At 37.9% G+C, this 26,550-nt stretch overlaps 1 protein-coding gene, 1 long non-coding RNA gene and 1 other non-coding gene across 5 annotated transcripts in view; all 3 read right to left on the reverse strand.

The window, feature by feature from the left end:
* ap1g1 (adaptor related protein complex 1 subunit gamma 1) overlaps positions 1–26,550 on the reverse strand; it is an 80,645-nt gene that overhangs the window by 24,991 nt on the left and 29,104 nt on the right. For all 3 annotated transcript variants that reach the window (XM_069901818.1, XM_069901819.1, XM_069901820.1), the window contains 9 exons: positions 20,105–20,160; positions 15,928–16,041; positions 14,948–15,088; positions 12,079–12,133; positions 4,695–4,817; positions 1,877–1,966; positions 1,130–1,257; positions 881–985; positions 195–333 (listed from right to left, as the gene is read on the reverse strand). In XM_069901818.1, the coding sequence (XP_069757919.1) occupies positions 195–333; positions 881–985; positions 1,130–1,257; positions 1,877–1,966; positions 4,695–4,817; positions 12,079–12,133; positions 14,948–15,088; positions 15,928–16,041; positions 20,105–20,160 (951 nt within the window). The remainder of the gene's footprint in view (positions 1–194; positions 334–880; positions 986–1,129; positions 1,258–1,876; positions 1,967–4,694; positions 4,818–12,078; positions 12,134–14,947; positions 15,089–15,927; positions 16,042–20,104; positions 20,161–26,550) is intronic.
* Positions 20,356–26,547, reverse strand: LOC138744935 (uncharacterized). The gene is made up of 2 exons (XR_011345879.1): positions 24,901–26,547; positions 20,356–21,442 (listed from the first exon to the last, which is right to left on the reverse strand). It is a non-coding gene; the product is annotated as an uncharacterized lncRNA (long non-coding RNA).
* LOC138745151 (small nucleolar RNA SNORD71) lies at positions 24,924–25,010 on the reverse strand. The gene has a single exon (XR_011346072.1). It is a non-coding gene; the product is annotated as a small nucleolar RNA SNORD71 (small nucleolar RNA).

Here is a 26,550-nt window from a genome sequence, read left to right on the forward strand (position 1 = left end):
AGTTTGTCACATCCAAATCACAGATTTATTGAATTTAGTCAGTTTATTTGATGTCACTCTGACGCTATTCACTCTATTTTGGTTCTTGAAATTACCAATATGAAAGGCATTAGTGAAATGGAAATAAATTAGATTCTAACAAATACTGCTATTATATACTGCTTAGGTACAACATATTGGCCTGCTTTCTTTACCTGGCTGGAAGGCTGAGTGGTACCAGATGTTAATTTAGTATCCACTACAATGGGTTCTGCCTCTCCATTCGTCTGTGCAATTTCTGTGGGACCATTAGTTATCTTTTCCATTATAGGCATTCTCTCTAGCAGTGCAGACCTATTGTGTGCAAAATATTTTCAGTTTATTATAAATCATTGCATATATTCAAATTCCCCCATTTATCATCGGTTCTGAATTTGAGAGCAAATGTTTGGCCTAACTGAAAAATTAAAATGGCATTAAATCATTTGCCAATATATAGAATATCAGTCTCATTTAGAAACAATTTCTTACTTTCAATCAAAAGTCTACACTATATTTAGACAGCAAAACATTACATTTAGAAAAAAAAATTATAATCTCTCTGATGAGGTTGTGCAGAGTTGGTGTTTCAAGGATAATATGGAATGCTGTTACAACTATACATCAAATTAAAAGGAAAGCATCTACAGAGTTAAGAGAAAAGAACAAAAAAGTATTAACTCAGTTGTTCTAGTTACCCAAGATGATTTAGACATTAATTATAGGCAGTTTAATAATTTATTATTGAATCAACAACATGCCACCAACTGCTTAGATGGCTAACAAATTCTGCAATTTTTAACAAAAAATCAGAAGCTTTGTCCAGCTTTGTCTACTTACTCGTTGTGTACACATACTGTACCTCATATGATCAAATTTTTTGAAAAGTGCATTATATTCCACAGCTCTTTGCTGAAGTTCCACATCCATGCTGCTTCCATAGATAGATATTACCTTTTTGATTCGACTGAAAAATATGATTTGATATATTAGACTCACAAATGCTTGTAAACAATACAGGTTCTCTAAATATTTACACTATTTTCCAAAAATGTTGGTTTTATAGCTTTACTCACCACTCATATTCTCTTTACGAGGAACATTTACTTACTTCACATTTACAGTAAATCTTGTGCTTAGTTTCATAATTGCAGTGAGAGAATAGCCCCTTGTAACAGATGTTGACATATTAGACTGTAGCACATTTTCTAATACATCCATAACTTCATCTTCTGTCACCTATTGAAGAAAAATAGAACCAGATATTCTTTCTGAACAAACTCTACAAGTTTGAATCATGCATTAGGCTGTCATCTTTATTCTGCCATCCAATCAAAATGAATGTATTACAGAGTTAGCACAGGCTGTCATGCTGGGTTCCCTTCTGTTGATGGTACACACAAAAAATTATTAGGTTGGGAACTCTAGCACTTGAACCAAGTGATGATGAAATGTAATACATTTCCAAGTGGGCTGAACTGAGAAGGGAGAGTGCATCTGGTAGTATGTCCACATATATGCAGACTTTTTTTTCTTGGTGGTGGAGAACAAAGGATTGGGAGGTGGGGTCAAAGTAATTTATGCAATTTGGAAGCATGTACTAAAATAAATTACATAATATCACAACAAAACCTGAAGTTTTTCCAGAACCAAAATACAACACTCTATTTCCTATATTTCAGAAACATATTCAAGCAATTTTCAACTTGCAGTACATGTTGAATTTGTTAACGCTTCAATTTTTAATTTGACACTGTAACCTGCTGCACAACAGTTCAAGTTTTATTGAGGTTTCTTTGCTGACAAACTTTTAAGCTCAAATAATTTGTAGGGGCTGTTTTGAAATGAGCAGTATTACCTGAATGGGCTCCTCTTCTTCACATTGGCCAGAAATTAAAAGGTCACCATACTCTCCCATACACCAAGAACCCACTTGTACAAGAGGTTGCTGTTGAAAGGTGATCAGTTAATAAGCCTGGAATACACTTAGAAATTGAAATCAAAATAATTTCTCATCACAGCTTGAAACAGCTCAGCACCCTTTCTAACATACAACATGGAAACAGGCCCTCCTGCCCAACTTGTCCATGCCGACCAAGTTGTCCTCCAAGCTAGTCCCATCTGCCTCTCCCTCTTTCTTATCTACATGCTTGTCCAAATGAAATACACATTACAATTGCAAGCACCTCCAGCACTTCCTCTGGCAGCTCATTCCACATATATACAGTCACTCAGTGGCTCTGAAGGCTCTCTCTCTTGCTTCTCCTTGTCTCATACTGGAAGGGGCACCAGCAATGCTAATGACAACTCTACCCTAATGGCAGGCAGAGGTTAAAATACAGTGCCTTCCATAATGTTTAGAACAAAAATTCTTTTTTCCTTTATTTGCCCCTGTGCTCCAGTTTTAAATTTGTGATCAAACAATACACATGTAATTAGAGTGCATGTTCCAGATTATGTTCAAGGCCATTTGTGTGCACTTTGGTTTGACAATGTAGAAATTGCAGCACTTTTTACTATATAAAAAATGAGTGCTCTCATCTCAGGGGACCATAGTGGTTGGGAAATTTGGCTTCACAGGTGTTTGTGAGTGAGTAATTGCTTCATTGGCGCAGGTATAAGAGAGCTTGGCTTGCTTCTAAGTTTTTGATCACCTGTGGAGTTTGTAGTTGCCATTTTTCAGGACCAGAGATGTGCAATGAAAGTCAGATAAGCCATTATGAGGCTAATAAACAAGAATTAGAGAGCTACCCAGAGACACACAGCGCTGAAACCTGAGGATCACCAACATCAGGAGTTTAGATCATCTTTATGAAGAAAGAATGTACAGGTGAGCTTCAGTAATCACAAAGGGACTGGAATTCCAAGGAAGACCACCACTGCTGATGAGTGAATAATTCTCATCATAATAAAGAAAAATCCCCAAATGCATGCCTGACAGATCAAACAACACTTTTCAGAAGACCAATGTGGATATGTCAGTGACTACTGTCCACAGAAGACTTCATGAACAGAAATAGAGGCTACACTGCAAGATGCAAACCATGTATGCTTTGGATCTTGGGAGGTTCCTTTGCGCCTCCACTCTTTTATTCTTGTCATGCAGATTAATCTTGGTCTCATCTGTCCACAAGACCTTTTTCCAGAATTTTGCAGGCTCTTTTAAATACTTCTTAGCATCTGGCCATCCTTTCTATGGCTAACTAGTGGTTTGCATCTTGCAGTGCAGCCTCTGTATTTCTGTTCACGAGGTTTTCTGTGGACAGTAGTCATTGACATATCCACACTTGCTTACTGAAGAGTGTTTCTGATCTGTCGGACATACATTTCGGGATTTTTCTTCATTAGGATGAGAATTTTTCTGTCCAGCAGTGGAATACAGTCCTTTTGCAATTACGGAGCTCACCAGTACTCTCTTTCTTCTTAATGATGTTCCAAACAGTTGATTTTGGTAATCCTAAAGTTTGGGTGATGTCTCTTGCTGTTTTATTCTTGTTTTTCAGCCTCATAATAACTTATTTGACTTTCATTGGCACAAATCTAGTCCTCATGTTGAAAAATGGCAACTACAGACTCCAAAGGTAATCAAAAGCTTCAAAGCTCTCTTATACGTGCACCAATGAAGCAATTAGACATACCCAAGTACTCACAAACACCTACAAAGCCAAACGTCCCAAACATTATGGTGCCCTGAAATGAGGACGCTAGGTATAAAAAGTGCTGCAATTTCTACATGGTCAAACCAAAATGTATACAAATATTCTTGAATAAAATCTGGAATGTGCACTTTAATTACATGTGAATTGTTTGATTATAAATGTAAAACTGTGGAGCACAGAGGGAAACAAAGGAAAAATGTGTCTTTGTCCCAAACATTATGGAGGGCATTGTATATCATGCATGTTACATTTTTAATGTATTATTACATGATAATAAAAGGATCCTTGAACTCTGAGTGAAAAGGGTGCCCCTCAAGTCCCTTTTAAATTAGTGGCCTCCAATTTTAGTTGATCTATCATGGGAAAAGACCACTCACCTTGTATCCGTTTCTCAACTTCACAAATCTCTTTAAGCCCCCACCCTCCAAGGAGGAAATGTCTCACCCTATCCTTTTGATTTAAGTCTGCTAATCTGGTAACATTATAGTGAATCTTTTCTGCACCCTTTTCATCTCCTGAATATCTTTCTTATAGCTTGCTGAGAGAACCACACATAATACTCTAAGTGTCACTCATGTCTTGTGTACTTGTAACATAACATCCCTGCTCTTATACCAAATGCCTTGACTGATGAAATCAAACATTCTAAAAAGCCTTCTTCACTACCATGTCATGTGACCATTTTCATGGAACTATGTACCCACAGCCCCAAGTTTCTGTTCTACACGCACCAGGTCATAAAATTTAAAATTCAAAGACAAAGCAGTGTAAGGTTTTCCATTCCAGTGCCAAAAATGTCAAGCATCAGCTTAATCTGCAATATATTTTGCCTATCAATTATTAATAACTCAGTGTTAAAGTGACAGCAACAGAATTTGAAAATACAACTATTTTTCGTTACAATTGATGTAAAACTAAAACAGTGGCATTCACCTTCAATCAGTAAATTAATTTAGTTTTTGGCATCTGATTGGAAATGCATAAAAGATCAAATCTTTTACTTTTGTTTATATGTACCTGAGAGATATCTTCCAGGACAGCTTTGTAAAGTTTCTGCACAGTATAGGCATGCATTTCAACACTGTTTGTTATCAACTGGATCAAGTTAGGCACTGCGTCATCTCTTACATAACTTCCAGCCTAAAATTAAAGAAAAAATATCAAGGCTTTTTACAATCCTGATTATCACTACGTCAAAGTCCCCCACCACCCCAAATACAAACTGTATTTTAAACATTTTGATATAACATACAGGAAATTAAGCTTCAGACATTGAGGCAATATACTAACGTAAAGGAAACCATGCTTGTGAATATAACTCAAGATTCATGGTCACTTAGTAACACACATTGAACTTTTTTGATATTTTTGAAAATCTCCAGTCTGATCATTTGAGAACTTGAGCTCATCAAGCACTGGAATAATCTGCCTAACTCACAAGCCTTCAACTGATTAGATTCTAACTGTAGGAATTCTTCCCCTACACTTCTCTATCTTGTTCTTCAGTGCTCTCTTCTTTTACTCAGTTCTCGTATTAACTCATGACATTAAACTTCCAGTGGCTTGTCACTTGAATTCTCCATTCCTCTCCGAATTCCTTCCCTTGCCTCCCACATTTTTCAGCGAAGCCAAAGCAAAATCACTTCATCTACATTACTTCAATTTCTCTCTCCAGAGGCTGCTTGGCCCATTGATCATTCTGCCATTTAAACAAAAATGTGTTCAGCCCTTTCACAGTGCAAGAATGGTTTCTTATATTTTGTCTGTCAGTTCATCTGTCAGCTGAAAGCACCTGAACAATTCAGGTCTACCACAGGCACCTCCTTGTTCCCTCCACTCTTTTAGCAATTCAAAAGTTACTTTCTCACTTCTCCAGTACTCACGAAATATAACTAACCCAAAATGTCATGTTTATCCTACTATGGAATGTTGCCAGTCATGCTCAGTATTTCCAGTACTTTTTTTTTATTTCAGATTTCTGGCAATTCAGGTTTTTGATTTTCAATGATATGCAATTCAATTTTGATTGAATAAAATAATTGTAATACAATTTCAGATTCTTTTATTGACATGTTATAGTACAAAAAATGTAATATTTACACAAAATTGCCTTCTGCCTGCCAAAAGGCAAGGATTTGCCATTGGCATCAGCTGGCTCCCCTTACAGTATAAGAGAAAGAAGCAAAAGACACAAAAAGAGTCCGTAGATTCACCTCCAGTCCACCCGCAGCCTCTGCAGGTGCATAGACTCCTGTTTAATCCATTGGCAATCCGAGCCCCAGATCCAAACCTCTGACATGATCAGGAAGCCTTCAGTGCCAGAGTCCCTTTGGGAGCCCTTCTTGCTCTTGACACCCTGTTGAATCCTGGCACCGATACTGGTTCCCACGAGCTATTCTCCAGCAGCATGTGGCGATACCGCAACTGTAAGTCGCCTGCAGCCTGAGCAAGCCCCTCAGCCGCTGATACCCTTGCTGGTTGGCTGTCGTGTTCACCATTCTGTGGAGTCGTCTTCTCTGCTTCTCCTTCTCAACAGGAGGGTGTTCTCCCCATTTCTGCTCCAGCCCACTGCTCCCCAGAGATCACAACCCCATGAGGTTGTGGGTAACATAGATGCCACCATCTTGGGCACAAACCCCCGTGACTGCCAGAGTTTACTTACTGTCAGCTTCTTTTGCAGGCCGTTTAAAGCCTCTTCAGAGCTGCCAACATTAGGATTGGGTGGTTAAACCCTTTGTTCTCTCACATTTACACTAGTGACAGTGCCACCATATGTTTCTTTGTTGTTGCAACACTTCCCCAAATTATACATGGCCAAACATGCGCTTCAATAACAAATAAAACCAATGGAAAAATTAACTTGGAAATATATGGGAGGGGGTTTGCAACCCACAAATTTCAAATATTACTATTGGGTGGCCCAGATGAAATTTGTTACTTCCCTCTTTAAGGAAGAGCCAAGCCTTCATTGGTGGAAATTGAACTGCACAAAGTCAGAAAGAATAGCAGAAAATCTTGTATGTAAATGAGACACTAAATCTATATCTGGTAGAAAGCAAGCACCTTTAAAATATTTTGAATATTTATTATAAATTGAATAATTTAATTGGAACAAAAAGAAAAATAGCTCCAAAAATGCCCTTGACTCAAAATAAATTATTTCTTTTAAAAATGGATAATAAGATTCTACATACATGGTCCCGTAAAGGTTTATGTGCAAGGACAATTAATGTCATTTTAATAGTTAAAAAAATAGATGTTCTTAACAACACAATCTTTTGCTACTTTCAATTAAGAGCTTTATCCTGAGATGAATTAGGATTGGCTACGACGTTATCAGAGTGCAGTGGAATGGAGATTCTGATTCTAAAGGGGAACACAAGGAAGCTTACATCTGTAAGGTATTCCTTACTTCAGACGGGAACTCCCAAGCAGAAGTGATATAAATCAAAACAAAGATGAGAATTAGACTTGAATAAGACTTGAATGAGTATTGGTGATAAGAAATGGTCCGATTTACTCAGGACAGCATGACCAATACAATAAATGTAAGTTAATAGATTGATGTAATATAACTTTTTGCATCAGCTATATTTACCCTGTAGAAATTACAAAAATTCATTTCTAATACATCGGATATATGTTTTAAACTTGGTGAAGAAATGGGAACCGTTTTACATTCCACCTGGTCATGCTCCAAGGTGAAACCTTTTTGAAAAATTATTAATTGTATTAGACCTGATTCTTGAGGAACAATTGCCACAAAGTCCAGAATTGTTTCTCCTCAGAAATATTGTGGACATAAGAGCCAAAATGAGGCTGTCCAAATAACAATTAGAATTTCTTAAAATTGCATTGACAGTGGCCAGGAAATGTATTGCGATTGCTTGCAAGTCTGATTCCTTTCTGGATATAGCCCGATGGAATGTGGAAATGCACAGTCGTGTTCCCCTGGAGAAAATTACTTATAATCTAATGAAGAAGAATAACATATTTTTGCAGGTATGGCTGCCATACTTGCAGAATGCAGGGTAGAATATTTAGGGATACTTATTCTGTTCCTGAGTTCTACATCCTTGTCCTTTCCCTTATTTGAGATCTAGGCAAGAAAAGGAATGAGATCCTCTGAAGTGGATCCCAGATCCCGACAGTTCCTATTTCTTTTCTTCTACTTTTCTGTTTATTTTCTTCTTATCTATTTTCTCCTTCTTTCCTTTTCAATCTTGGGGTTTAATTTGGGGAGGGAGGATGGGGGTGTTTTGAAATATGATTTTTTTCATTTCAATTTATGTATTTAGGTAATGGTTAATCTTTGATACGTTTGACCATAAAATTAAAATAATTAAAAATCAAATAGAGTAATAAACAAAATTTTAAGCTTGACAAGACTTCATACTATGGAAAATAGCAAATCCCTTCCCCTAATGCAGGAATTGCCTGGAGTTCAATGCAAGGAGTATAGTAGGAAAGCCTTGCAATGAGCTACCATCTTATGTCAGCAAGATCTAAGAAATGGAAACCAATATTACAGAAAACAACCTGTTCTTGGTCATGTTAGTTATTTCAGAACTTTCACAGAAATTAAACTACCGATAGTTGATTATGGAGGCAGATTATGGCAACAAGGAAGGTTAGAAAAAACCTTAAACTGCTCAGCAGAGACACAGGCCACTTTGTCCCCTCTAGTCTGTGTCAAACCACTTTTTCTTGCCTAGTCCCACTGACCTGCTCTCAGTCTATGGCCCTCCATACCTCTCCCTTCCATATACCTGTCCAAATTTCCCTTAAATGTGAAAATCGAACCTGCATCTACCACTTCAGCTGGAAGCTCGTTCCATACTCCCACCATACTTCGTTCCCCCTTCACCCATGTCCTCTTTTTTGAATCTCTCCCACCCTCAATGGAAAAGGCATATCTACATTTACTGTCCATCCTCCTCTTAATTTTAAACACCTCTATCAAATTTTCCCTCATTCTTCTCCAGGGAATAATATCCCAACCTACCTAACCTGTAACTCAGTTCCTGAAGTCCAGGCAACATCCTAATAAATCTTCTCTACACTCTCTCTATCTTATTGATAACCTTCCTGCAGTTAGGTGACCAAAAACTGCACACAATACTTCAAATATGCCTCACCAATGTCTTATACAACTTTAACATAACATCCCAACTCCTATACTCAATACTTTGATTTATGAAGGCAAATATACCAAAAGCCTCCTTTACAACCCTTTCTACATGTGACGCCACTTTCAGGGAATTATGTTATACGCCACTCCTCAGTGCTCTACCATTTACCATGTATGTCCTTCCTTGGTTTGTCCTTCCAAAATGCAACACCTTACACTTGTCTGCATTAAATTCCATCTGCCATTTTTCAGCCCACTTTACCAGCACAATGTGGGATTAATGGTCATCTTCCTTACCCATAATCTCCCATGCAGCTAGAACTGATCTGGTGGGCAGAGCGGTTCCAGCTGCATGGGGGATTATGGGTAAGGAAGATGGCCATTGCACCTGCATTGAGCCAGCCGTCACCGGCTTTTCTCCCACCAGGAGCTTGGTCATCTTTCCACCTAAGTTAAGAGATGGCAGGGATGATGATTTGGACAAGTTTTATTTTGAAGATTTACTTTAAAATAAAAAAAAAACATGCAAGTGATATTATGGTCTTTATTTATCTAAATTAATTTAACACCCTGTGGCCCCTGTTTTGAAACATCGGATTTGCTTAAAGGGATCACCATTTTAAAATGATTCCCAAATCCGGAAGATTCCCAATAATGGCAGGAGTGCAGCCCCGATAATCCTGGATAAAATGTTAGGCACCTGGACCCACTATAACCCTCTCTCTTTTTTTTTTGAACAAGATCCCAAATATACCTTGAAAACCAAGGTTTCCTATACCTTCGAACCTTGCCTTTGATCCTGACAGGAACATCCATATTCCACTCAAAATTTTACCTTTGAAGCTCCTCTACTTACCTTGCACGTCCCTGCCAGAAAACAACGTACCCCAATCCACTCATTCTAGATCATTTCTCATATTCTCAAATTTAGCCTTGCTCCAATTTAGAATTTCAACTTGAGGCTGAGACTTATCCTTTTCCATAATTAATTTGAAATTAATGGCATTATGATCACTGGACCCAAAATGTTCCCCTACACACACATCAGCCATCTTTCCTGTCTTGTTCCCTAATAAGAGATCCAGTATTGCATCCTCTCTAGTTGGTACCTCTATATATTGGTTTAGAAAACTTTCCTGAACACATTTGACAAACTCCAGGCCATGCAGCCCTTTTACAGTATGGGAGTCCCAGGCAATATGTGGAAATTTAAAATGCCCTACTATCATAACTTTTATGTTTTCTGCTATCTCTCTACAAATTTGTTCCTCCAATTCTTGCTGTCTATTGGGTGGTCTATAATACAACCCATGAGTATTGTCGTACCTTTCCTATTCCATATAACCTCAGTAGACGAGCCCTCAGGTCTGTCCTGCCTGAGCACCGCTGAGATATTTTTCCTAACAATCAATGCCACACCTCCCCTTTCATTCGCCACACCCCCCCCCTCCCCCGGTTCTATCGGGTCTAAAGCAATGGAAGCCATGAACATTGAGCTGCTAGCCATTCCCCTCCTGCAACCAAGTTTCACTAATGGCCACAATGCCATAATTCCTCATCCCAAACCCATGCTCTAAGTTTATTTACCTTTCCTACTATACTCCTTGCATTGAAATAGATGAAACTGAGAACATTGCCACCACATTCAACCCGTTGACCTCTAAAGGTGCATGCAATTTGAACATAATCTTTTCTCTCCTCCACCCCTCAATCTGTTCTTGTGCGCTGGTTCCCCTCTCTCTGCAAATCTAGTTTAAACCCATTGGAGCAGCACTAGTAAACCTTCCCACAAGGATATTTATCCCCCTCCAGTTCAGATGCAAACCATCCCATCAGAACAGGTCCCACCTTCCCTGGAAGAGAGCCCAATGATTTAGAAACCTGAACCCCTTCCTCCCACACAATGTCACATGTTAAGCTGCATTATTCTCCTATTTCTAACCTCACCAGCACATGGCATGGGTAGCAATCATGAGATCACTACCCTGGAGGTCTTTTCCTTCATCTTCGTGTCTCACTCCCTGAACTCTCCTTGAAGGACCTCTTCATCTTTCCTACCCACACCATTGGTCCCTACCTACATGGACCACGACATCTAGCTGCTTGCCCTCCCACTTGAGAATGTCATGAACTCAATCTGAGATATCTCAGACCCTGGCACCAGGGAGGCAACATACCATCCAGGATTCTTGATCTCCTCGACAGAGCCTATTTTCTGTCCCTCTAACTATGGAATCCCCTATCACTACAACTTGCCTATTTTCCTCCCTTCCCTTCTTAGCCACAGGACCAGACTCCATGTCAGAGACCTGATCTCCGTGGCTTGTGTCTGGTAGGTCATCTCCCTCAACAATATCCAAAATGGTATGCATGTTATGCAGGAGAATGCCCACAGAATAGTGTTTTGAGTTTTGGTGATGAGACTCTCACAGGTGACATTTATTTCATTCGAGGTTTGGGGGGTGATCCAGAGTTGAGACCTCTGCACAGATCAGATTGAAGTCCGAATTAGTGAATGGATCTGTTGTTATAAGGGTCTGATCAAGTTTATAGCAGAGGGAGGGGTCTCATTATTGCTAGGGAATGATCTTGCAGGGGGTAAGGTTATCCCTGCAGTGGATATGACTGCCAAACCAGTCACTGAGGAAACAAAGACAGACTCGTACACATATTTAGCCTGTACAGAGTATTGGTGGTAAACCTGAAAGTAAGGACTTGTCATTGTCCCAACTCCCTCATGGCATTCAAGAAGAGCTCCAGGACATCACTGAAATTTGTGTACATTACCAGCAAGACGTTCTAATTCTAAAAGATCAAAAATTGACCTCCCCTTCGCCACTGCTCCTGTCGGGCCTCGCTATGTCTGATCCGGATCAGGTTCCTCATCGGTGCTCCTGCTGGGTCTCACTGTGTCTGGCTCCTTGCCGCTCCCCCGTTGGGCCTCACCAAGTCCAGCTCCTCGCCACTGCTTCCACCAGACCTCGCCTCACTGAGTCCGGCTCCTTGCTGCTGTTCCTGTTCTTGCCTGAACTCTCGCTCTTGTTGTACTTTTCCTCTACTACAAACTTCACTTGTCCAAAGACCAACACTGAGACTGTCACCTTAGCTATGCCATGCAACTATTTATACAATGTAGTTAAAGGGCAAATTCAATCTACAATACTGGAGCCGAGAACCCAGAATCTGGAATCAAAACCAAGGAGTTATAAATCCAATACACAGAGATTGTCACAAAATAAACTCTGCTGTTTCAACCAAGAACATACTTACCGTTGTTAAGACTTTCATTATTGTGTCTATATGCCATCTCTTGGACGGTGCATATCTAATTAAGAAAAAAAGTGATATGAATTTTCCTTGCCAATTGGATCAATACAATTCTTTGAATTGATTAAGAATATTCATGTTAAATAATTATTTGGCAAATACTTGTATTTTTAAGAGAATTATTCATTAATATAGGCATTTATCATTTACAAATGAATTACATTCTAGAGAGAAGTTTCATTGAATGAGAATTCTTAAATCAAAATAAAAATCTTATTAGTTTCAATGCAAAAACTTCAACCAGAGTGCTAAAGAAACTTGATCAAAAAATCTAGAGTTCAAGAAACATCAATATTCAAACCTGAAATAACAATGTTATTGTATTAGTATTTAATTTGACGATAAAAACATTGCAAATTTTCCTGTGTATTCATGAAATGAAACATACAACTTCCTTCCTGAAGGGACAAGGCACACAAATCCCTCAGGTGATAATTTAGAACTGCGGGGGACTGCTTCAGTGCCTATTTAAAGCAGAGATCAATACCTTCACATATAATGGATAATCACTAATCCCAGAGTGGATGTTCATAAAGCATTAACATGTTAGAATCTTGAGCAAAGAATAAACTGCTGGAAGAAGTCAGTAGGTCAAGCAGTATTCGAAGCAAAACAGATTTGACAGCATTTCAGAACAAGATTCTGCATTAGGAACAGGTGGGGGAGGGGAGAAAATAGGGGAAAGATAATAGTATAAAACAACACGATGAAGGGTTGGGGCAAGAACTGGTAGATAATAAGAAGAACTAGATAATGGGCAGATGAAGCTTGGTGGGGAAGGAGGAAGTAGAAAAGGTGAACCTGAGAGTGGGAAAAGAACATGGCAGTGGCAAGAGGAGGGCAGGGCTCAACTGAAATAGTTAAAATTCAATGTTCATAGCATTAAGCTGCAAGCCACTCAAGTGGAATATCAGGTGCTGTTCCTCCAGTTTGCATTTTGCCTCGCTACGACAGTGGAGATGGTTGATGACAGTTCAGTGGGAAAATGGGAAAAGGAGTTGAAATAACATGCAACGGGAATCTCAAGACAGACACAGCCTTGTAAAAGCAAATGCCTCATCTGTGCTTCGTCCAGAGGAATGCCACTGTGAGTATGAAATACAAAAAGATCCCTGCCTCACTTGGAAGAACTGTTTAGGTTGGTGGATGGTGGTGAAGGGACAAATGTTGGACCTACTATGGTTGCAGAAGATAGCGCTAAAGGACAGAGAAGATTAGATGAAAGGTATGAGTGGGCCAGGGAGTCAGAGTAGACCCTGCAGAAAGCAGATGGAAGAGAGTGAGGGAAGAGGAAAGAGGGAAAAAAACATGATTGGTGATTGGAGCTGGTGGAAATGACATGGGGTCCAGTGGGGTGAAAAGACCTCAAGACATCATCTACATCCTGCTGACCTTGTAATATTTTGTGATATAAAGTCTTTGTTGTTGAAACTGTAATTCCCCACATAAACAAATATGCCATTGTTTAACCATTTACTGCTATTAAGTATTAACTTTATTGCAGTTTTATCTGCTTCTCTACCACTTAGCCAAATTGTATTTTGAAGATCATCTTGCAATTTAAGTAGGCCTTTCAGATGACAATGGTCCTCTGAAGCACTGGAAAGCATAGCAATTCAATTAAAGTAATCTAAATAAAACTAATTTATGGAAATACTAGTTATATTTGTACAATTTCTTATTAATTGCAGAACAAACCTGTGCAGAATTTGCCAAAAAAAATGCTAATTTCTATTTAAAATACACATTGCAAGAATCTAATAGCATATGCAAAATAAGTTTCTAAATGTGCATAAGACCTCATCAATAAAGTGAAAAAAAAACAACCAAATCAAATAATAATGTTGGAATAAGTAAGGCAAGGTGGTCAGTCCTGCAGCATGCATGAACACAGAAGCGACCCCTGACGTGAAACAGCGTGCATGATTAAGGGTAATGAACTGCTGAACTTTTGTCCTGGAGGTAGTGTGCCAAAGAATAATGTATAATTTATGAAATCAACCAGAAAAATTTGATAAGATTTGGAAACCCTACATGGATTTTATTGCTACGATTTTACCTGCAGCATCCATCAGGCCCCCATCCAACCCACTCTAATTAGTTATGGTTTAAGGTTGTTATGTAAATTGCAATTAATTTATTTAAAGATAGAGGTTTATTAGACAGGCCTTTTCTTTTCTTTTTTCCTACTTTTTTGGGGAAGGAGGGGGGTTGGGAGGGGGGAGAAAATATATAAAAATTGTATTATTTTTGTGTCATAATTTTATTCAATTTTATATTATGGATAAATACTACATATTTTGACGCAAATGAAAAATAAAATTTTCAAAAAAAATAATGCAGGGATTAGGGTAAAATATGATTTGGAAGGAATACGAAGAACATTTATTGTGGTGAGTAGTTAGGATTTGAAATTTATTGATTTTAAAAGATTGTGGCCCCTGACTGAATAAGCCTTCAAAAGATCATTGGATAATTACTTTAAGAAGGAAATAAGAAAGACCCAACCAGATCACCCTTCAGAGAGCTAACACAACACTAATCCTCAAATGGCCTTCGAAAGCGTGATTCATTTTAAAAAAATTTTTTCACGTTTGTCAAACTTTCAGATTAACCATTACACAAATGTCTGCCATCCTAGACCATTCACTGATAGCAAATTATTTAAAAATCACTAAAATGTAATATTCGTACACAAATTATACAAGTGCGCAACTTTTCTGCTTCAGAATGCTCATGGATATCCAATATTTGTACTGAACCACTAACAAACTAACAATACATTTGTACAGAGCAGAATTTCAAACCTTACTTTTCTGCTGCAAGAAAGACACCAGATGCACAATCTGCTTTGAATTCAGGATCACATAAATCCAGGAAATAGAGCAATTCCTTCATCATTCCTCTAATGTTGTTTCCATTGACAAGAGAAAAGCTAAGCTCCATTGCGCGCCTAAATAAACAGATTTAAAAAAAGAAACGAGATTTATATACCAGTTGAATAAACAGAAAGGCAAGTTTGTATCATTGGTCTTGTTCAAGTTATACACTGATAAGTTAGCCCCATTCACAGACCACATATGTTTTCTTCTTTGGCTTGGCTTCGCGGACGAAGATTTATGGAGGGGGTAAATGTCCACGTCAGCTGCAGGCTCGTTTGTGGCTGACAAGTCCGATGCGGGACAGGCTGACACGGATGCAGCGGTTGCAGGGGAAAATTGGTTGGTTGGGGTTGGGTGTTGGGTTTTTCCTCCTTTGTCTTTTTGTCAGTGAGGTGTGCTCTGCGGTCTTCTTCAAAGGAGGTTGCTGCCCGCCGATCTGTGAGGCGCCAAGATGCACGGTTTGAGGCAATATCAGCCCACTGGCGGTGGTCAATGGGGCAGGCACCAAGAGATTTCTTTGGGCAGTCCTTGTACCTCTTCTTTGGTGCACCTCTGACACGATGGCCAGTGGAGAGCTCGCCATATAACATGACCTTCGGAAGGCGATGGTCCTCCATTCACAAATTTTCCCACTTTACTGATAATCAGGAATATTAACACACTACCATACTCTTTTTTAAACTTAGTAAACACATTTGAAAAAGTGGGGCAATGGGAATTGGGCAGTTAATTCTGCAAGATGTTAGTCGATTAAATACCCATCACAGTATTAACTGTTTGCAATGAACTAAGTATAAAATATTTGATAACCAAGTTCATTGCCCATCAAGAGCTACTGGATACACAAATTTAATAATTTTTACATGGAAAATTAAAGTATTCAAACTGCAAACATCCATGTTATTTTTACCTTTTAATGGATACATCCAAGTCCTTCAAACAATCCACTATTGTACTTCTATGTCTTTGGACTGCATTATGATCTGTTTGGACAGTTTTGAGCAGCGATGTTAGTGCCACATACCTTATGATAATGAAAAAGAAAAGTTACAAAAGTTTAAAAATCTTTTGTCATTACCACACACCTTTCATGAGGCCAGACAATATTTTGAACACAACCCCCAATTCAAAATAAGCAAGTCAAAGTTAAAGAGTATAATGTTGAGTGAATAAAATTATAATGCTAAACCACAACATTAAACAAAAGATCTAACTGCAGTAACAAATATCTAATCATCACATTTTGTGAATGTTCCAAATACAATTGCTTAATTATGAATGGTGCAATATAATATGGTTTGTCTTAACCTCCAATAATACAATTTAAAATTAAGTTCAGATTCTCTGTAAGAAGGCCCTAATCTCTGCAAGATTCACTAATCCCATAACTCTGCCCTATTATACATCCCTGGTTTCTCACTTCCTACCACCAGGCATATATCAAGGTGATCAAGAAAGCAAGAGGACAAGAGAGCTCCATCACCTGCAATGCTCTGCACACCCTATATTTAAAGAGTAATTTAGCGGAGTCTCACTCTGAATCATACAAGATTTGAAGAAGTGATCAATCTCTATCAAAGCAATGTGATTTTAAAAACATTTCAAATGGTTGAGAGAAGAGACAGACAAGGAGAATTTCCAGTGATTACAGTTTAGGCAATTGAAGGTACTGCCACCAATTGTACAATTGTATGAACGTAGAACAGTGCAGCACAGGGACAAGCCTTTCAGCCCAAATATCTGCACCAAACAAGGTGTCTAATTTAAATGAACACAGTGATGGTATCCAGCATCTCATGCTGGCTGTGTATTTTCTAGTTGCCCGAGACTTATTCTTATAATGCTTTAATTAAAACCGATCCACTGATTTCTTCTCACAAGACTAGTATATGGAATCTGTGAGCCAGCCATTTGAAAATGAAAACTGTGCCTCAATATCCATCTTCTTGAGGAACTCCTTTCCTGTTTTTAGTAACCTGGGTCTTGATGTGCAACCACCTTCTGACCTTTGCAAACTACAGTAAAATACCTGGTATCTAGAATTCAAGCAACAAGCAGTCTCAAGCAACCGGCAAACAAACAAACAAATAAATAAATAAATAGATTTTTACATTTATTATCAAACAATTCAAATGTATTTAAAGTGCAAATTCCAGATTTTATTCAAGGTTATTTGTGATACATTTTGGTTTGACCAAATAGAAATTACAGCACTTTTTATACATAGTCCCTTCATTTCAGGGCACCATAATTTTCAGGACATTTAGCTTCACAGGTGTTTGTGAGAACTCGGATATGTTGAATTGCTTCACTGGCGGACGTATAAGAGAGCTAGGCTTGCTTCTAAGCTTTTGATCACCTTGAGTATGAGTTGCCATATTTCAACATGAGGACCAGAGTTGTGTCAGTGAAAGTCAAAGAAGTTAGTATGAGGCTGAAAATCAAGAATAAAACAGTAAGAGAAATCACCCAAACCTTAGGATTACCAAAATCACAGTTTGGAACATTATTAAGAAAGAGCGTACTGGTAAGCTCAGTAAATGCAAAGGGACTGATATTCCAAGGAAGACCCCCACTGCAGAAGACAGAAGAATTCTCATCATAATGAAGAAAAATCGTCAAAATGTATGTCCGGCAGATCAGAAACACTCCAGCAGGCAGGTGTGAATACGTCAATGACTACTGTCCACAGAAGACTTAATGAATAGAAATACTCTTGCCAATAGTCTGATACAGTTTAATCTTGATCTGATCTGCCCACAAGACCCTTTTTCAGAATTCTGCAGGCTCATTTAAATACTTCTTGGCAAACTGTAATCTGGCCATCTCCTCTGTCTTTCTGTTCATGAAGTCTTCTGAGGACAGCAGTCATTGACACATCCACACCTGCCTTGTGAAGAGTCTTTCTGATCTGTTGGACATATGTTTGGGGATTTTTCTTCATTGTGATATGAATTCGTCTGTCATTAGTAGTGGCGGTCTTCCTTGGAATACAGGTCCCTTTGTGATTATTGAGCTCACTAGTAAGCTTTTTCCTCAGTGATGTTCCAAATTGTTGATTTTGGTTCTCCTTATTTCTCACTGTTTTATTCTTGTTTTTCAGCCTCATAATGGCTTCTTTGACTTTCATTGGCACAACTCTGGTCCTCATGTAGAAAAATGGCAACGACAGGCTCCAAAGGTGATCAAAAGTTTCAAAGCAAGCCAAGCTCTCTTATACCTGCACCAATGAAGCAATTAAACATACATGAATACTCACAAACACTTGTGAAGCCAAATGTCCCAAACATTACGGTGTCCTGAAATAAGGGGACTCTGTATAAAAAGTGTTGTAATTTCTACATGGTCAAACCAAAATGTATGCAAATAATCTTGAATAAAATCTGGAATGTGCACTTCAATTACACGTGAATTGTTTGATTAGACATGTAAAACAGTGGAGCACAGGGGCAAATAAAAGAAAAATGTGTCTGTCCAAAACATTACAGAAGGCACTGTATATTCATGCAAGTTAAGCTTGTTCAGTCTAAGTACAGTAGTTTTGTCTTTTAAACTCTTTATTCTTAATGCAGGTGTATTAATTAAGTATTCTAAGTGCAAGTCTCAAGCAACCGGAAAATACACTATCCAGCATCTACCATACCTTATAAATGTCAGATACCAGGGGTTTTACTGTAAACCATTCAAAAAGAGCTTGGTCGAGCAAGTCCATCTTGGAGTTATGAAGAGTGTGACATCGCTCAACACTTTTATCAATGTCGGACTTCGTGTAAAACTGCTTAATTTTCTGAATCTGGACGTCAACATCTTAGATGTTAATATTAATATTAAGTTCCTCCAGAAGCACTGTACAACTTTCACCTTTTTCCAGTCTCCATCTTATGTTTAAGGGTTAAGTACTACATATTTAAGCCACCCTGATTGTTTTTCTTTCAGCATGGGGGAAATTTGTCCAAAGTAATGTCATGCGAAACAGAATGTTTGTTTTTGATGATCACAAGGTGGGAACTCATTGAATTGTTGCCTGGTGCACAAGTGGTGGATTGGCGAACATATGGCGAGGTGCGCCAATTTTAAACTTGCACATTTTTTAATCTATTATTTAAATGTTTATTTATTTTCCTCTATTTTTGCCATTTACGAAGCTGCCAATTACTTGAATTCCAGATACCAGAGGCTTTACTGTACTTTGCTACTTTCACCTAATCCCTCACTTCCTGCATATTTGTGTGTGTATCTGGAAGGCTCTTAAATGCTACTGTTGTATATTCTTCTTCTACTATTCCTGGCAACCCATTCCAAGCACCGACTGCTGTGCAAGAAAACATGCCCTGCTCATCTCTTTTGCCCCTTCATCTTAAAGGCATATCTTCTAAGTATGTGACATTTTTACCCAAAAAGAAAGATTCTGTCTACCCCTCTCATAATTTCATGAACAATCAGATCATCACTCATCCTGATGCTCCAGAGAAAACAACCCAAGTTTGTCCAACCTCTCCTTGTTGTATCCAAGCAATATTCAAGTAAATCTCATCTATATCCTTTCCAAAGGCACCACGAGAAGAATTGCACGGAATATTCCAAGCACAGCCTAACCAAAGACTTACTTAATTTTATACTACATCCCCTGCCTAATGCAGGCAAGCACGCCAAACACCTTCTTAACACCATCAAAAAGCAAGATAATCCCAAAGAAAAATACAAGACTGACACCAAATTATTTTACTCATCATAATAACCTAAATTAAATGCCATATTTATGCCAGAGCATCCTGATAACAAGGCAGTTGGTCTAGAGATTCCCAACCATGTATCCAATTTTTTAACTGTTACTAGCCATAAGGAAATTTTTGGCATACTGCGAAGGATCCAAAATTCAAAGCAAGATGACATAGAATGCAGCTAGCAGATTTCAACCCCTTTAGCTAAAGTGGCTTCACTACAAATTGAAAAGATTGGTTGTAGAGCAAGTGATCCAATTCTGTCCTACTCACAACTCTCTTCACAGTATTTTGTATATAAACCAAGCAAAATATTTGCTTTCCTTCTTGTCAATATTTATTTCAACAAACTGCTTTAAAACATACCTAATATTTTTGTCATTATTTAGTAAGAATCGTCCCAAGATATTGATGGCTAAAACCTGAAATGAATAAAATAGTATGATATTTATATTAAGTCAATTAAACACAATCAAATTAAAACAATTTTAAATTTTGCACAGTCAAAATGGCTAAATTATTGGATATTTCCATATTTTTGTCATTTCAATTTTTGTCACCATGCTAAGTTTCCAGTGCTTGCCTTCTCTGGGAGATGAAGGAACACTCAGAACAAGTGCATTATAATATATCAATTTATTTTGATGTTAAATAATTCGAGGTTTGCAATTGACATATTTAAATTTACAATACAATATTCCAAAGGACTCAAATGTGCTACTTTCCCATCAATATAAAGCTAACAAATGAAAATAAATAAATTGGCCAAACTGCCCCTTGAGCTTGTTCCATTAAATAGCATGTACACGACCAATCCTGCGCTACTTTACTGCTTAAACATCAAAGAACTCAAAGGATATGATGTCCAAGTTAGTATTGATATACAGGTATGTGCCGCTTAACAATTGTTTGACGTCCAGGCAATGTCTGGCTGCATATACGTCTGTGGTCCTATAATTATTTAGTTACCGCAAGCAAGTCTGCAGCAATTTAGAAAAAGTGATCGCTAGCTCTAGGAAATTGTATACTGTATATCCACACTGATCCCACTCTCTCCCCACACCCCTGTGTCAGTCCCCAAACTGATCCCTACTTGCAAATAAAAAGTTTACAGGTACACTACTGTACCCCATATAGCTTTGTTAAGTATATATGGTGTTTGCTCCACATTGCATAATGCCCAATTTCACAAAACATATCATGGATGTTCAGCGGTGTATACCTGTATATTGCAATTGAGCATCCACAAATCTGAACTGAAGAGTTTACAACCCTCTACATGATGAAATATTGTATTTAACGACATTTTAGATGTGCCTTTTCCCCTAAAAATTGGTTCAAAATGATCCCCTTGTATACAAAGTTGAAATTAGGGCGATATTAGTGAGTAACACCGACAGTGATAATCATCGTTGCGTGGCCCCAGTCTCAGGGAGAGAGCGATCGCCCACTGTCCATTCAGCATTGCTACAATGGCCGCCGAGCAGTCGCCAGCTACACACCCAGCTTCAAGAAGCCCGCAGCGATGCTGTGGGTGCCCTTCCCTTAGATGGCCCGTGTTTTCCGAAGCCACCGCTGCTCACTTCCTCTAGTGAGAGGCCGACTACAGAGACCCCCACCAGCAGCATAAGAGGTGCAGGAGGAACCCATTCGCCATCATCTGCGGATTGCCAGTGGTGACCCTGAGCCATGGGGCTGGGCGGCCTGTCAAAAAGCCGCAAAGTGAGTAAGAACTGAATTAAGAACATTCTGCTTACCCATAAATAAGTTTTTTTTTAATTCTTAATATTCCCTGCTAAAATGGGGGGAGGTCTTATATGCCTGAGTCTTGTATGCTGTCAAACCACAGAACCCACCGCCTTAGCCTCTACCTTTCACTGCAAAACTATCTAGCTTGATGAAAATCCCTTTGCCATCTATATTGTTAATCAGCTTCAATCTTGATTGCAGTATTCAGTCCAGTGATTGTACATAATCTTGATTCCAAAAGCATAAAAAATAAAAAGCCATAAAATAGCTGCTCTGCCATTTATGAAGAATTGATCTATGGCTGCAAATTCTACTTTCCTACCCAATCCATAACATTTGTTTATCTTGTAGTCCAAAAATCTTTTGGCTATGAATTTACTAACATCGACATCCTCATACCTCAGGTTACAGAATTACAAAAATGCATAATCCTCCAAGAAGAAATTTCTTCTCATCTCAGTCCTGTAGCTATGCCCTTACCCTCAAACAAAACTCTCATCAATACACCATTACCTCACGAAAACAAATTGGCCAAGCAGGATCTCCTCCATGCTATCTTTGATTAATCCCGTGCCTCAGAATTTTTCCAATTTCTTCCCTAACACTGACATTAGACTCACTGATCTCGCTTATCCCTATTGGCCTTCTTGAATATAAAAGGTATTACATTCACCACCCCCCAGTCGTTCAGCATCTCATGTGTGGTTAGGATTTAGAAAATCCGTCAAGGGTTTCAGCAATTTCCTCTCATGTACTTTGGGATATACTTACTAAAGCAGTGGTGATTTATCCATCTTTAAGACATCTGAAATTCCTAACACCCGGTCCTTTTAATGGTAATTTATTCTGGATTAATTTAAATTGCATACAGCAATTTTCTCAAGTGGTATAAAACTCCGAACTTCCACATGACACCTTTCCATTCCCAAATCCATGAACAGACTTTCAAATTATAGCAATACGTTTTCTAGCTGTCATTAAAGCAATTTGAACAAACTTCACTTGATGGATATTCAATTTTAATTTAGGTTTAACCCCTCTAATATCACAAATTACACTGGATCCTATTGGTATTTAACCCCCATTATTCATTCTAATAAATTATCTATTTCCAATCAAAAAGGTTTAACCTTAGGACACTACTAAGTAGAATGCAAAAATGTACCAACTTCCTGTCCACATCCAAAGCATAAATCCGAGAAAGTCCGATTCAATTTATTTAACTTTTGTGGTGCCAAATATAACTGATGAATAAAATTATACCGTACCAACCTATACCTCACATTATCGTAATTTTCATACTTTCTCTACACAATTCAATCCAATTGCAGTCATCTATTTGCTTATTCAAATCTACTTTCCATCTGTGTCTTGAATTATGAACCCCTACTTTGTGCTTTTTTTTAATAACCTATACATTACTGAAATAAATTTCTTTATATCACTGTTACACAACAATGACTCCACTTCTGTCCCTTCAAGCAATAACAAATATTGACCAAATTTTTCATACAAGAATCTCATAACCTGTGTCTAGTGTTCTCAGAGACTTAAACTTCTCCTTCATTCTACTAAAAGCAATACATTTCCCTGCTTCAAAACAATCCTCAACCTTATTAATATCACGACATTGCCAGATCTTAAGAAATTGATTTCCCATAAAAAATGGAATGTATTTTGAAATAAGGGTGTTCTTCTTGACATTAAAACCCTCCTCCAATATCTTTGTCAACCTTATTCCAAAGCTCAATTAAATGTTTCCATATAAAAGTTTCTCTATTCGCTGTTAACAATCTTAAATTCCATTTATAAATAACTATTGTAAAGCAGCCCAGATGCATTTTATTAATGTAATGTACGACTTTGATAAAATACCAGTTGGGGTAAAAATAGAATGTAGTAAAATAGGGGAAACAAACACACGAGAACCTTGTCAATTCCTTGGAATCAATAGATGACTGAATGTATTGAAATTTTAGTAATCAGATGTGTTTCTTTTTCCCTTTTTTCTTACTTTTTTCCATCTTTTTTTCTTTCTGGCCTTTAGGGTTATGGGGGATGGGGCGGGAGGGATTCGGGGGGGGGTTATAATAATAGCATGTATTATTGATTTGAGATGTATGATGGATATTTTTCTGTATTTGGACATTAATGCATGCATGGAAATTTACATTTACTACCTTTCATTTACTGGTCTTCCAGAATCCAAAGAACATTTAAAAGATATTTATGAATGCACTTCATTAACTCTTGAACACCTTGGATACTGGCCATTATAGGGTTCTCTGATTTTAATCCATTTAATTTCTCTGATATTTCACGTGATACTAATTAATCCTCAGTGGTTCCCATTCCACTGGTCACTCCTTTATTTATGGAACAATGGCATACTGACAAGATTAATATTCATTGCCATTCTTCACTGCCTCCTGAATTGACTGGTTGGCTGGACCATTGGACAGGGTGATTCAGAGTCCATCATATTCCTATATTTGCAGTTGCACTTGTCACATCAAACAAGGATAACAGACTTGCTTCATGAAAGGATATTCACAAAGCAAATATTATATCACAACAATCCAGAAGGTTTGTGAAAAATGTTCCTGATACTAACTTCAAATTTAAGATTTAATTATTTTAAATTGTTCAATCATCACAATGGGATTTTCTTCAGATCAAGTACTAGGCTGCTAATTGATAGCCAGCCATCATGATATGCTAAAGCCAAAATTCTTGTAATTTTCATAGTCTGTGTAGAAAGAGCAGCCTACTTGTAAGATTGCACCTAATGAAAACAATATACATTGGCATCCTGAATTGTTGGTACTCTTATCAACACACAAATTGGAAATGTTCTATGAAAACAATATTGCAATATAATACAGGATTACAGGATAAGGTGCTCTCTCAATCAAAATAGATGTTCACCTATCAATGGATCAGTTAATTAGTTCAACAGTATCAAAATTCTGTTTCGTACTGAAATCCCATTGTAAAACATTTCAAATGTGACCTAAATGATTCATGAAACTAACCATCACATTGCAGGAATTAAAGCAAGTTGGCTTTGGTAGAGTGAATTTCACACTCCAAACATCCAGTAAAACTATTAACATTTGAATTCCTACTGAATTTTTATGTGGGTGCAATAAATTGTGAGATACAAAACAACTCTTGAAGTACCATTTTCAAGGAGGGCGACTAACCTCTCAGTAAAAATAAAATGGTCAGAGAGGCCACCAAAGCAGAAATTATGTGGCAGTTAATCTGATAGGGGTCAACTGTCTTTAAATAAACCAAACAATTTGTATGCTATATATACACTCCAATTTCTAGTTTCATGATCTGTCCCACTCGATCTAAAGAAAAATGGCAGACAAATGTGTAGAATTTTAGCATTTCGGAATAGTTACCCAAACAGTCCTTTTTCTGGTTATGTATTGTCTCAGATAGTTGTTGATCAACATGGTTACAGAAAACTCTGCCAGTGGATCACTCAACAGTTTCATCATTTGACAACACCAGAAAGAATAGCTCCAATTTAAGAAGTCAAATAATTTCCAAGCATCCTTCCACCCAACTTGTTCATAAAGACCAAACTATTTCCACTTGCCTGCATTTGGCCTAAATCCCTTGAAACAATTACTGTCTTATTTCTATCGCTTATACATGCCCTTTAAATGTTACAATTGTTCCCACTTCTACTGGCAATAACCTTTTAAATCTCTCTATTATCACCTAAAATCTATGCCCTCTCATTTTAGGTTCACCAACAAGAATATTACTATTTACCTTCACCATGTCCCTCATGATTTTATAACTCTCCAATGTCCCCTTTATCCTCCCACAGTACAGGGAGAGATGTCACAGCCTATACATCCTCTCCTCATTCAATTCTCCCAGCCCTGGCAACATTCTTGGGAATCTTTTCTGCACCCTCTCCAGTTTATCAATTTCTTTCAACGAGCAAAATTACACACAATACTTCAAATGTGTCTCAGAAATACGCTGTATAATTATAACAACGCACCCCTGCTCCTGAATTCCATGCCCTGACCAATGATGGCAAGCATGCTAAATGCTTTCTTTGCCAACTGTCTATGCCACTACTTCTATGGAACATTGTACCAGTAAACGCAAGTTCCCTGGTTCTGCAACACACCCAGAATGCTACCATTCACCTTGTATGTCCTGCCCTGGTTTAACCTACCAAAGTCCAACATCTCACACTTATTCGATTAAGTTCCATCTTGGCATACTTTCAGTTCATCAAGATATTGCTGTAATCTTAGAAAACCTTCACTGTGCACAATACTAACAATTTTTATGTCATCCACAAACTACTTTGTTATCCAAGTTGTTAATATAGATGACAACAGAAGATTAAAGGTGGATTCCTGCAGCACAGGCTCTAATCCGAGTAACAACCCTCCACTAACATCATCACACTCCAACCATCAAGCCATTTCTACATCCAATTGCCCTGGATCCCATGCAATCTTGGTTATCTCTTCAAAGGGAAAACTCAAGTTTGGCCATGCCAATTATCCCTAATCAATCCTTGCCTTATTAAATGCAAGTAGATATTGCAACTCATGATCCTTTCCAGTAATTTACCCACAATTGACATGAAGTTCATTGGCCTGTTGCTCCCTGGCTTATCATTATACTCTTTCTAAAATAAAAGAATATCAGCCACACTTCAATCATCTGGCACCTCACACATGCTCAATGATGTTATCCCAAATGTCACTGCCACACCAATTCTAATGTCTTCCCATGATGTACTGGGATGCATTTGATCAGGCTTTGGAGATTTATCGACCTTGATATGTTTTTAAGATCCCCAGCACCAGCTCCTCTTTCCAAATAGAAATTGGGATGGTCATTTTCTTTTCAAACAGCAAAACAGAGCAGCATTCTTTTCTTCAGTAACCTTCCCAAATACTTTAAAAACTTTCTTTGGGAGCCTAGTGGTATTTTTCTTATCTCCCCCAGCCAAATTTTGAACCACATTGATTTGATTTTTAATTAAGATTGTCCAAAAGCTAAAATTTATGTAA

Source organism: Narcine bancroftii, chromosome 10 (genome assembly GCF_036971445.1).
Source record: "Narcine bancroftii isolate sNarBan1 chromosome 10, sNarBan1.hap1, whole genome shotgun sequence".
Taxonomy (NCBI): domain Eukaryota; kingdom Metazoa; phylum Chordata; class Chondrichthyes; order Torpediniformes; family Narcinidae; genus Narcine; species Narcine bancroftii.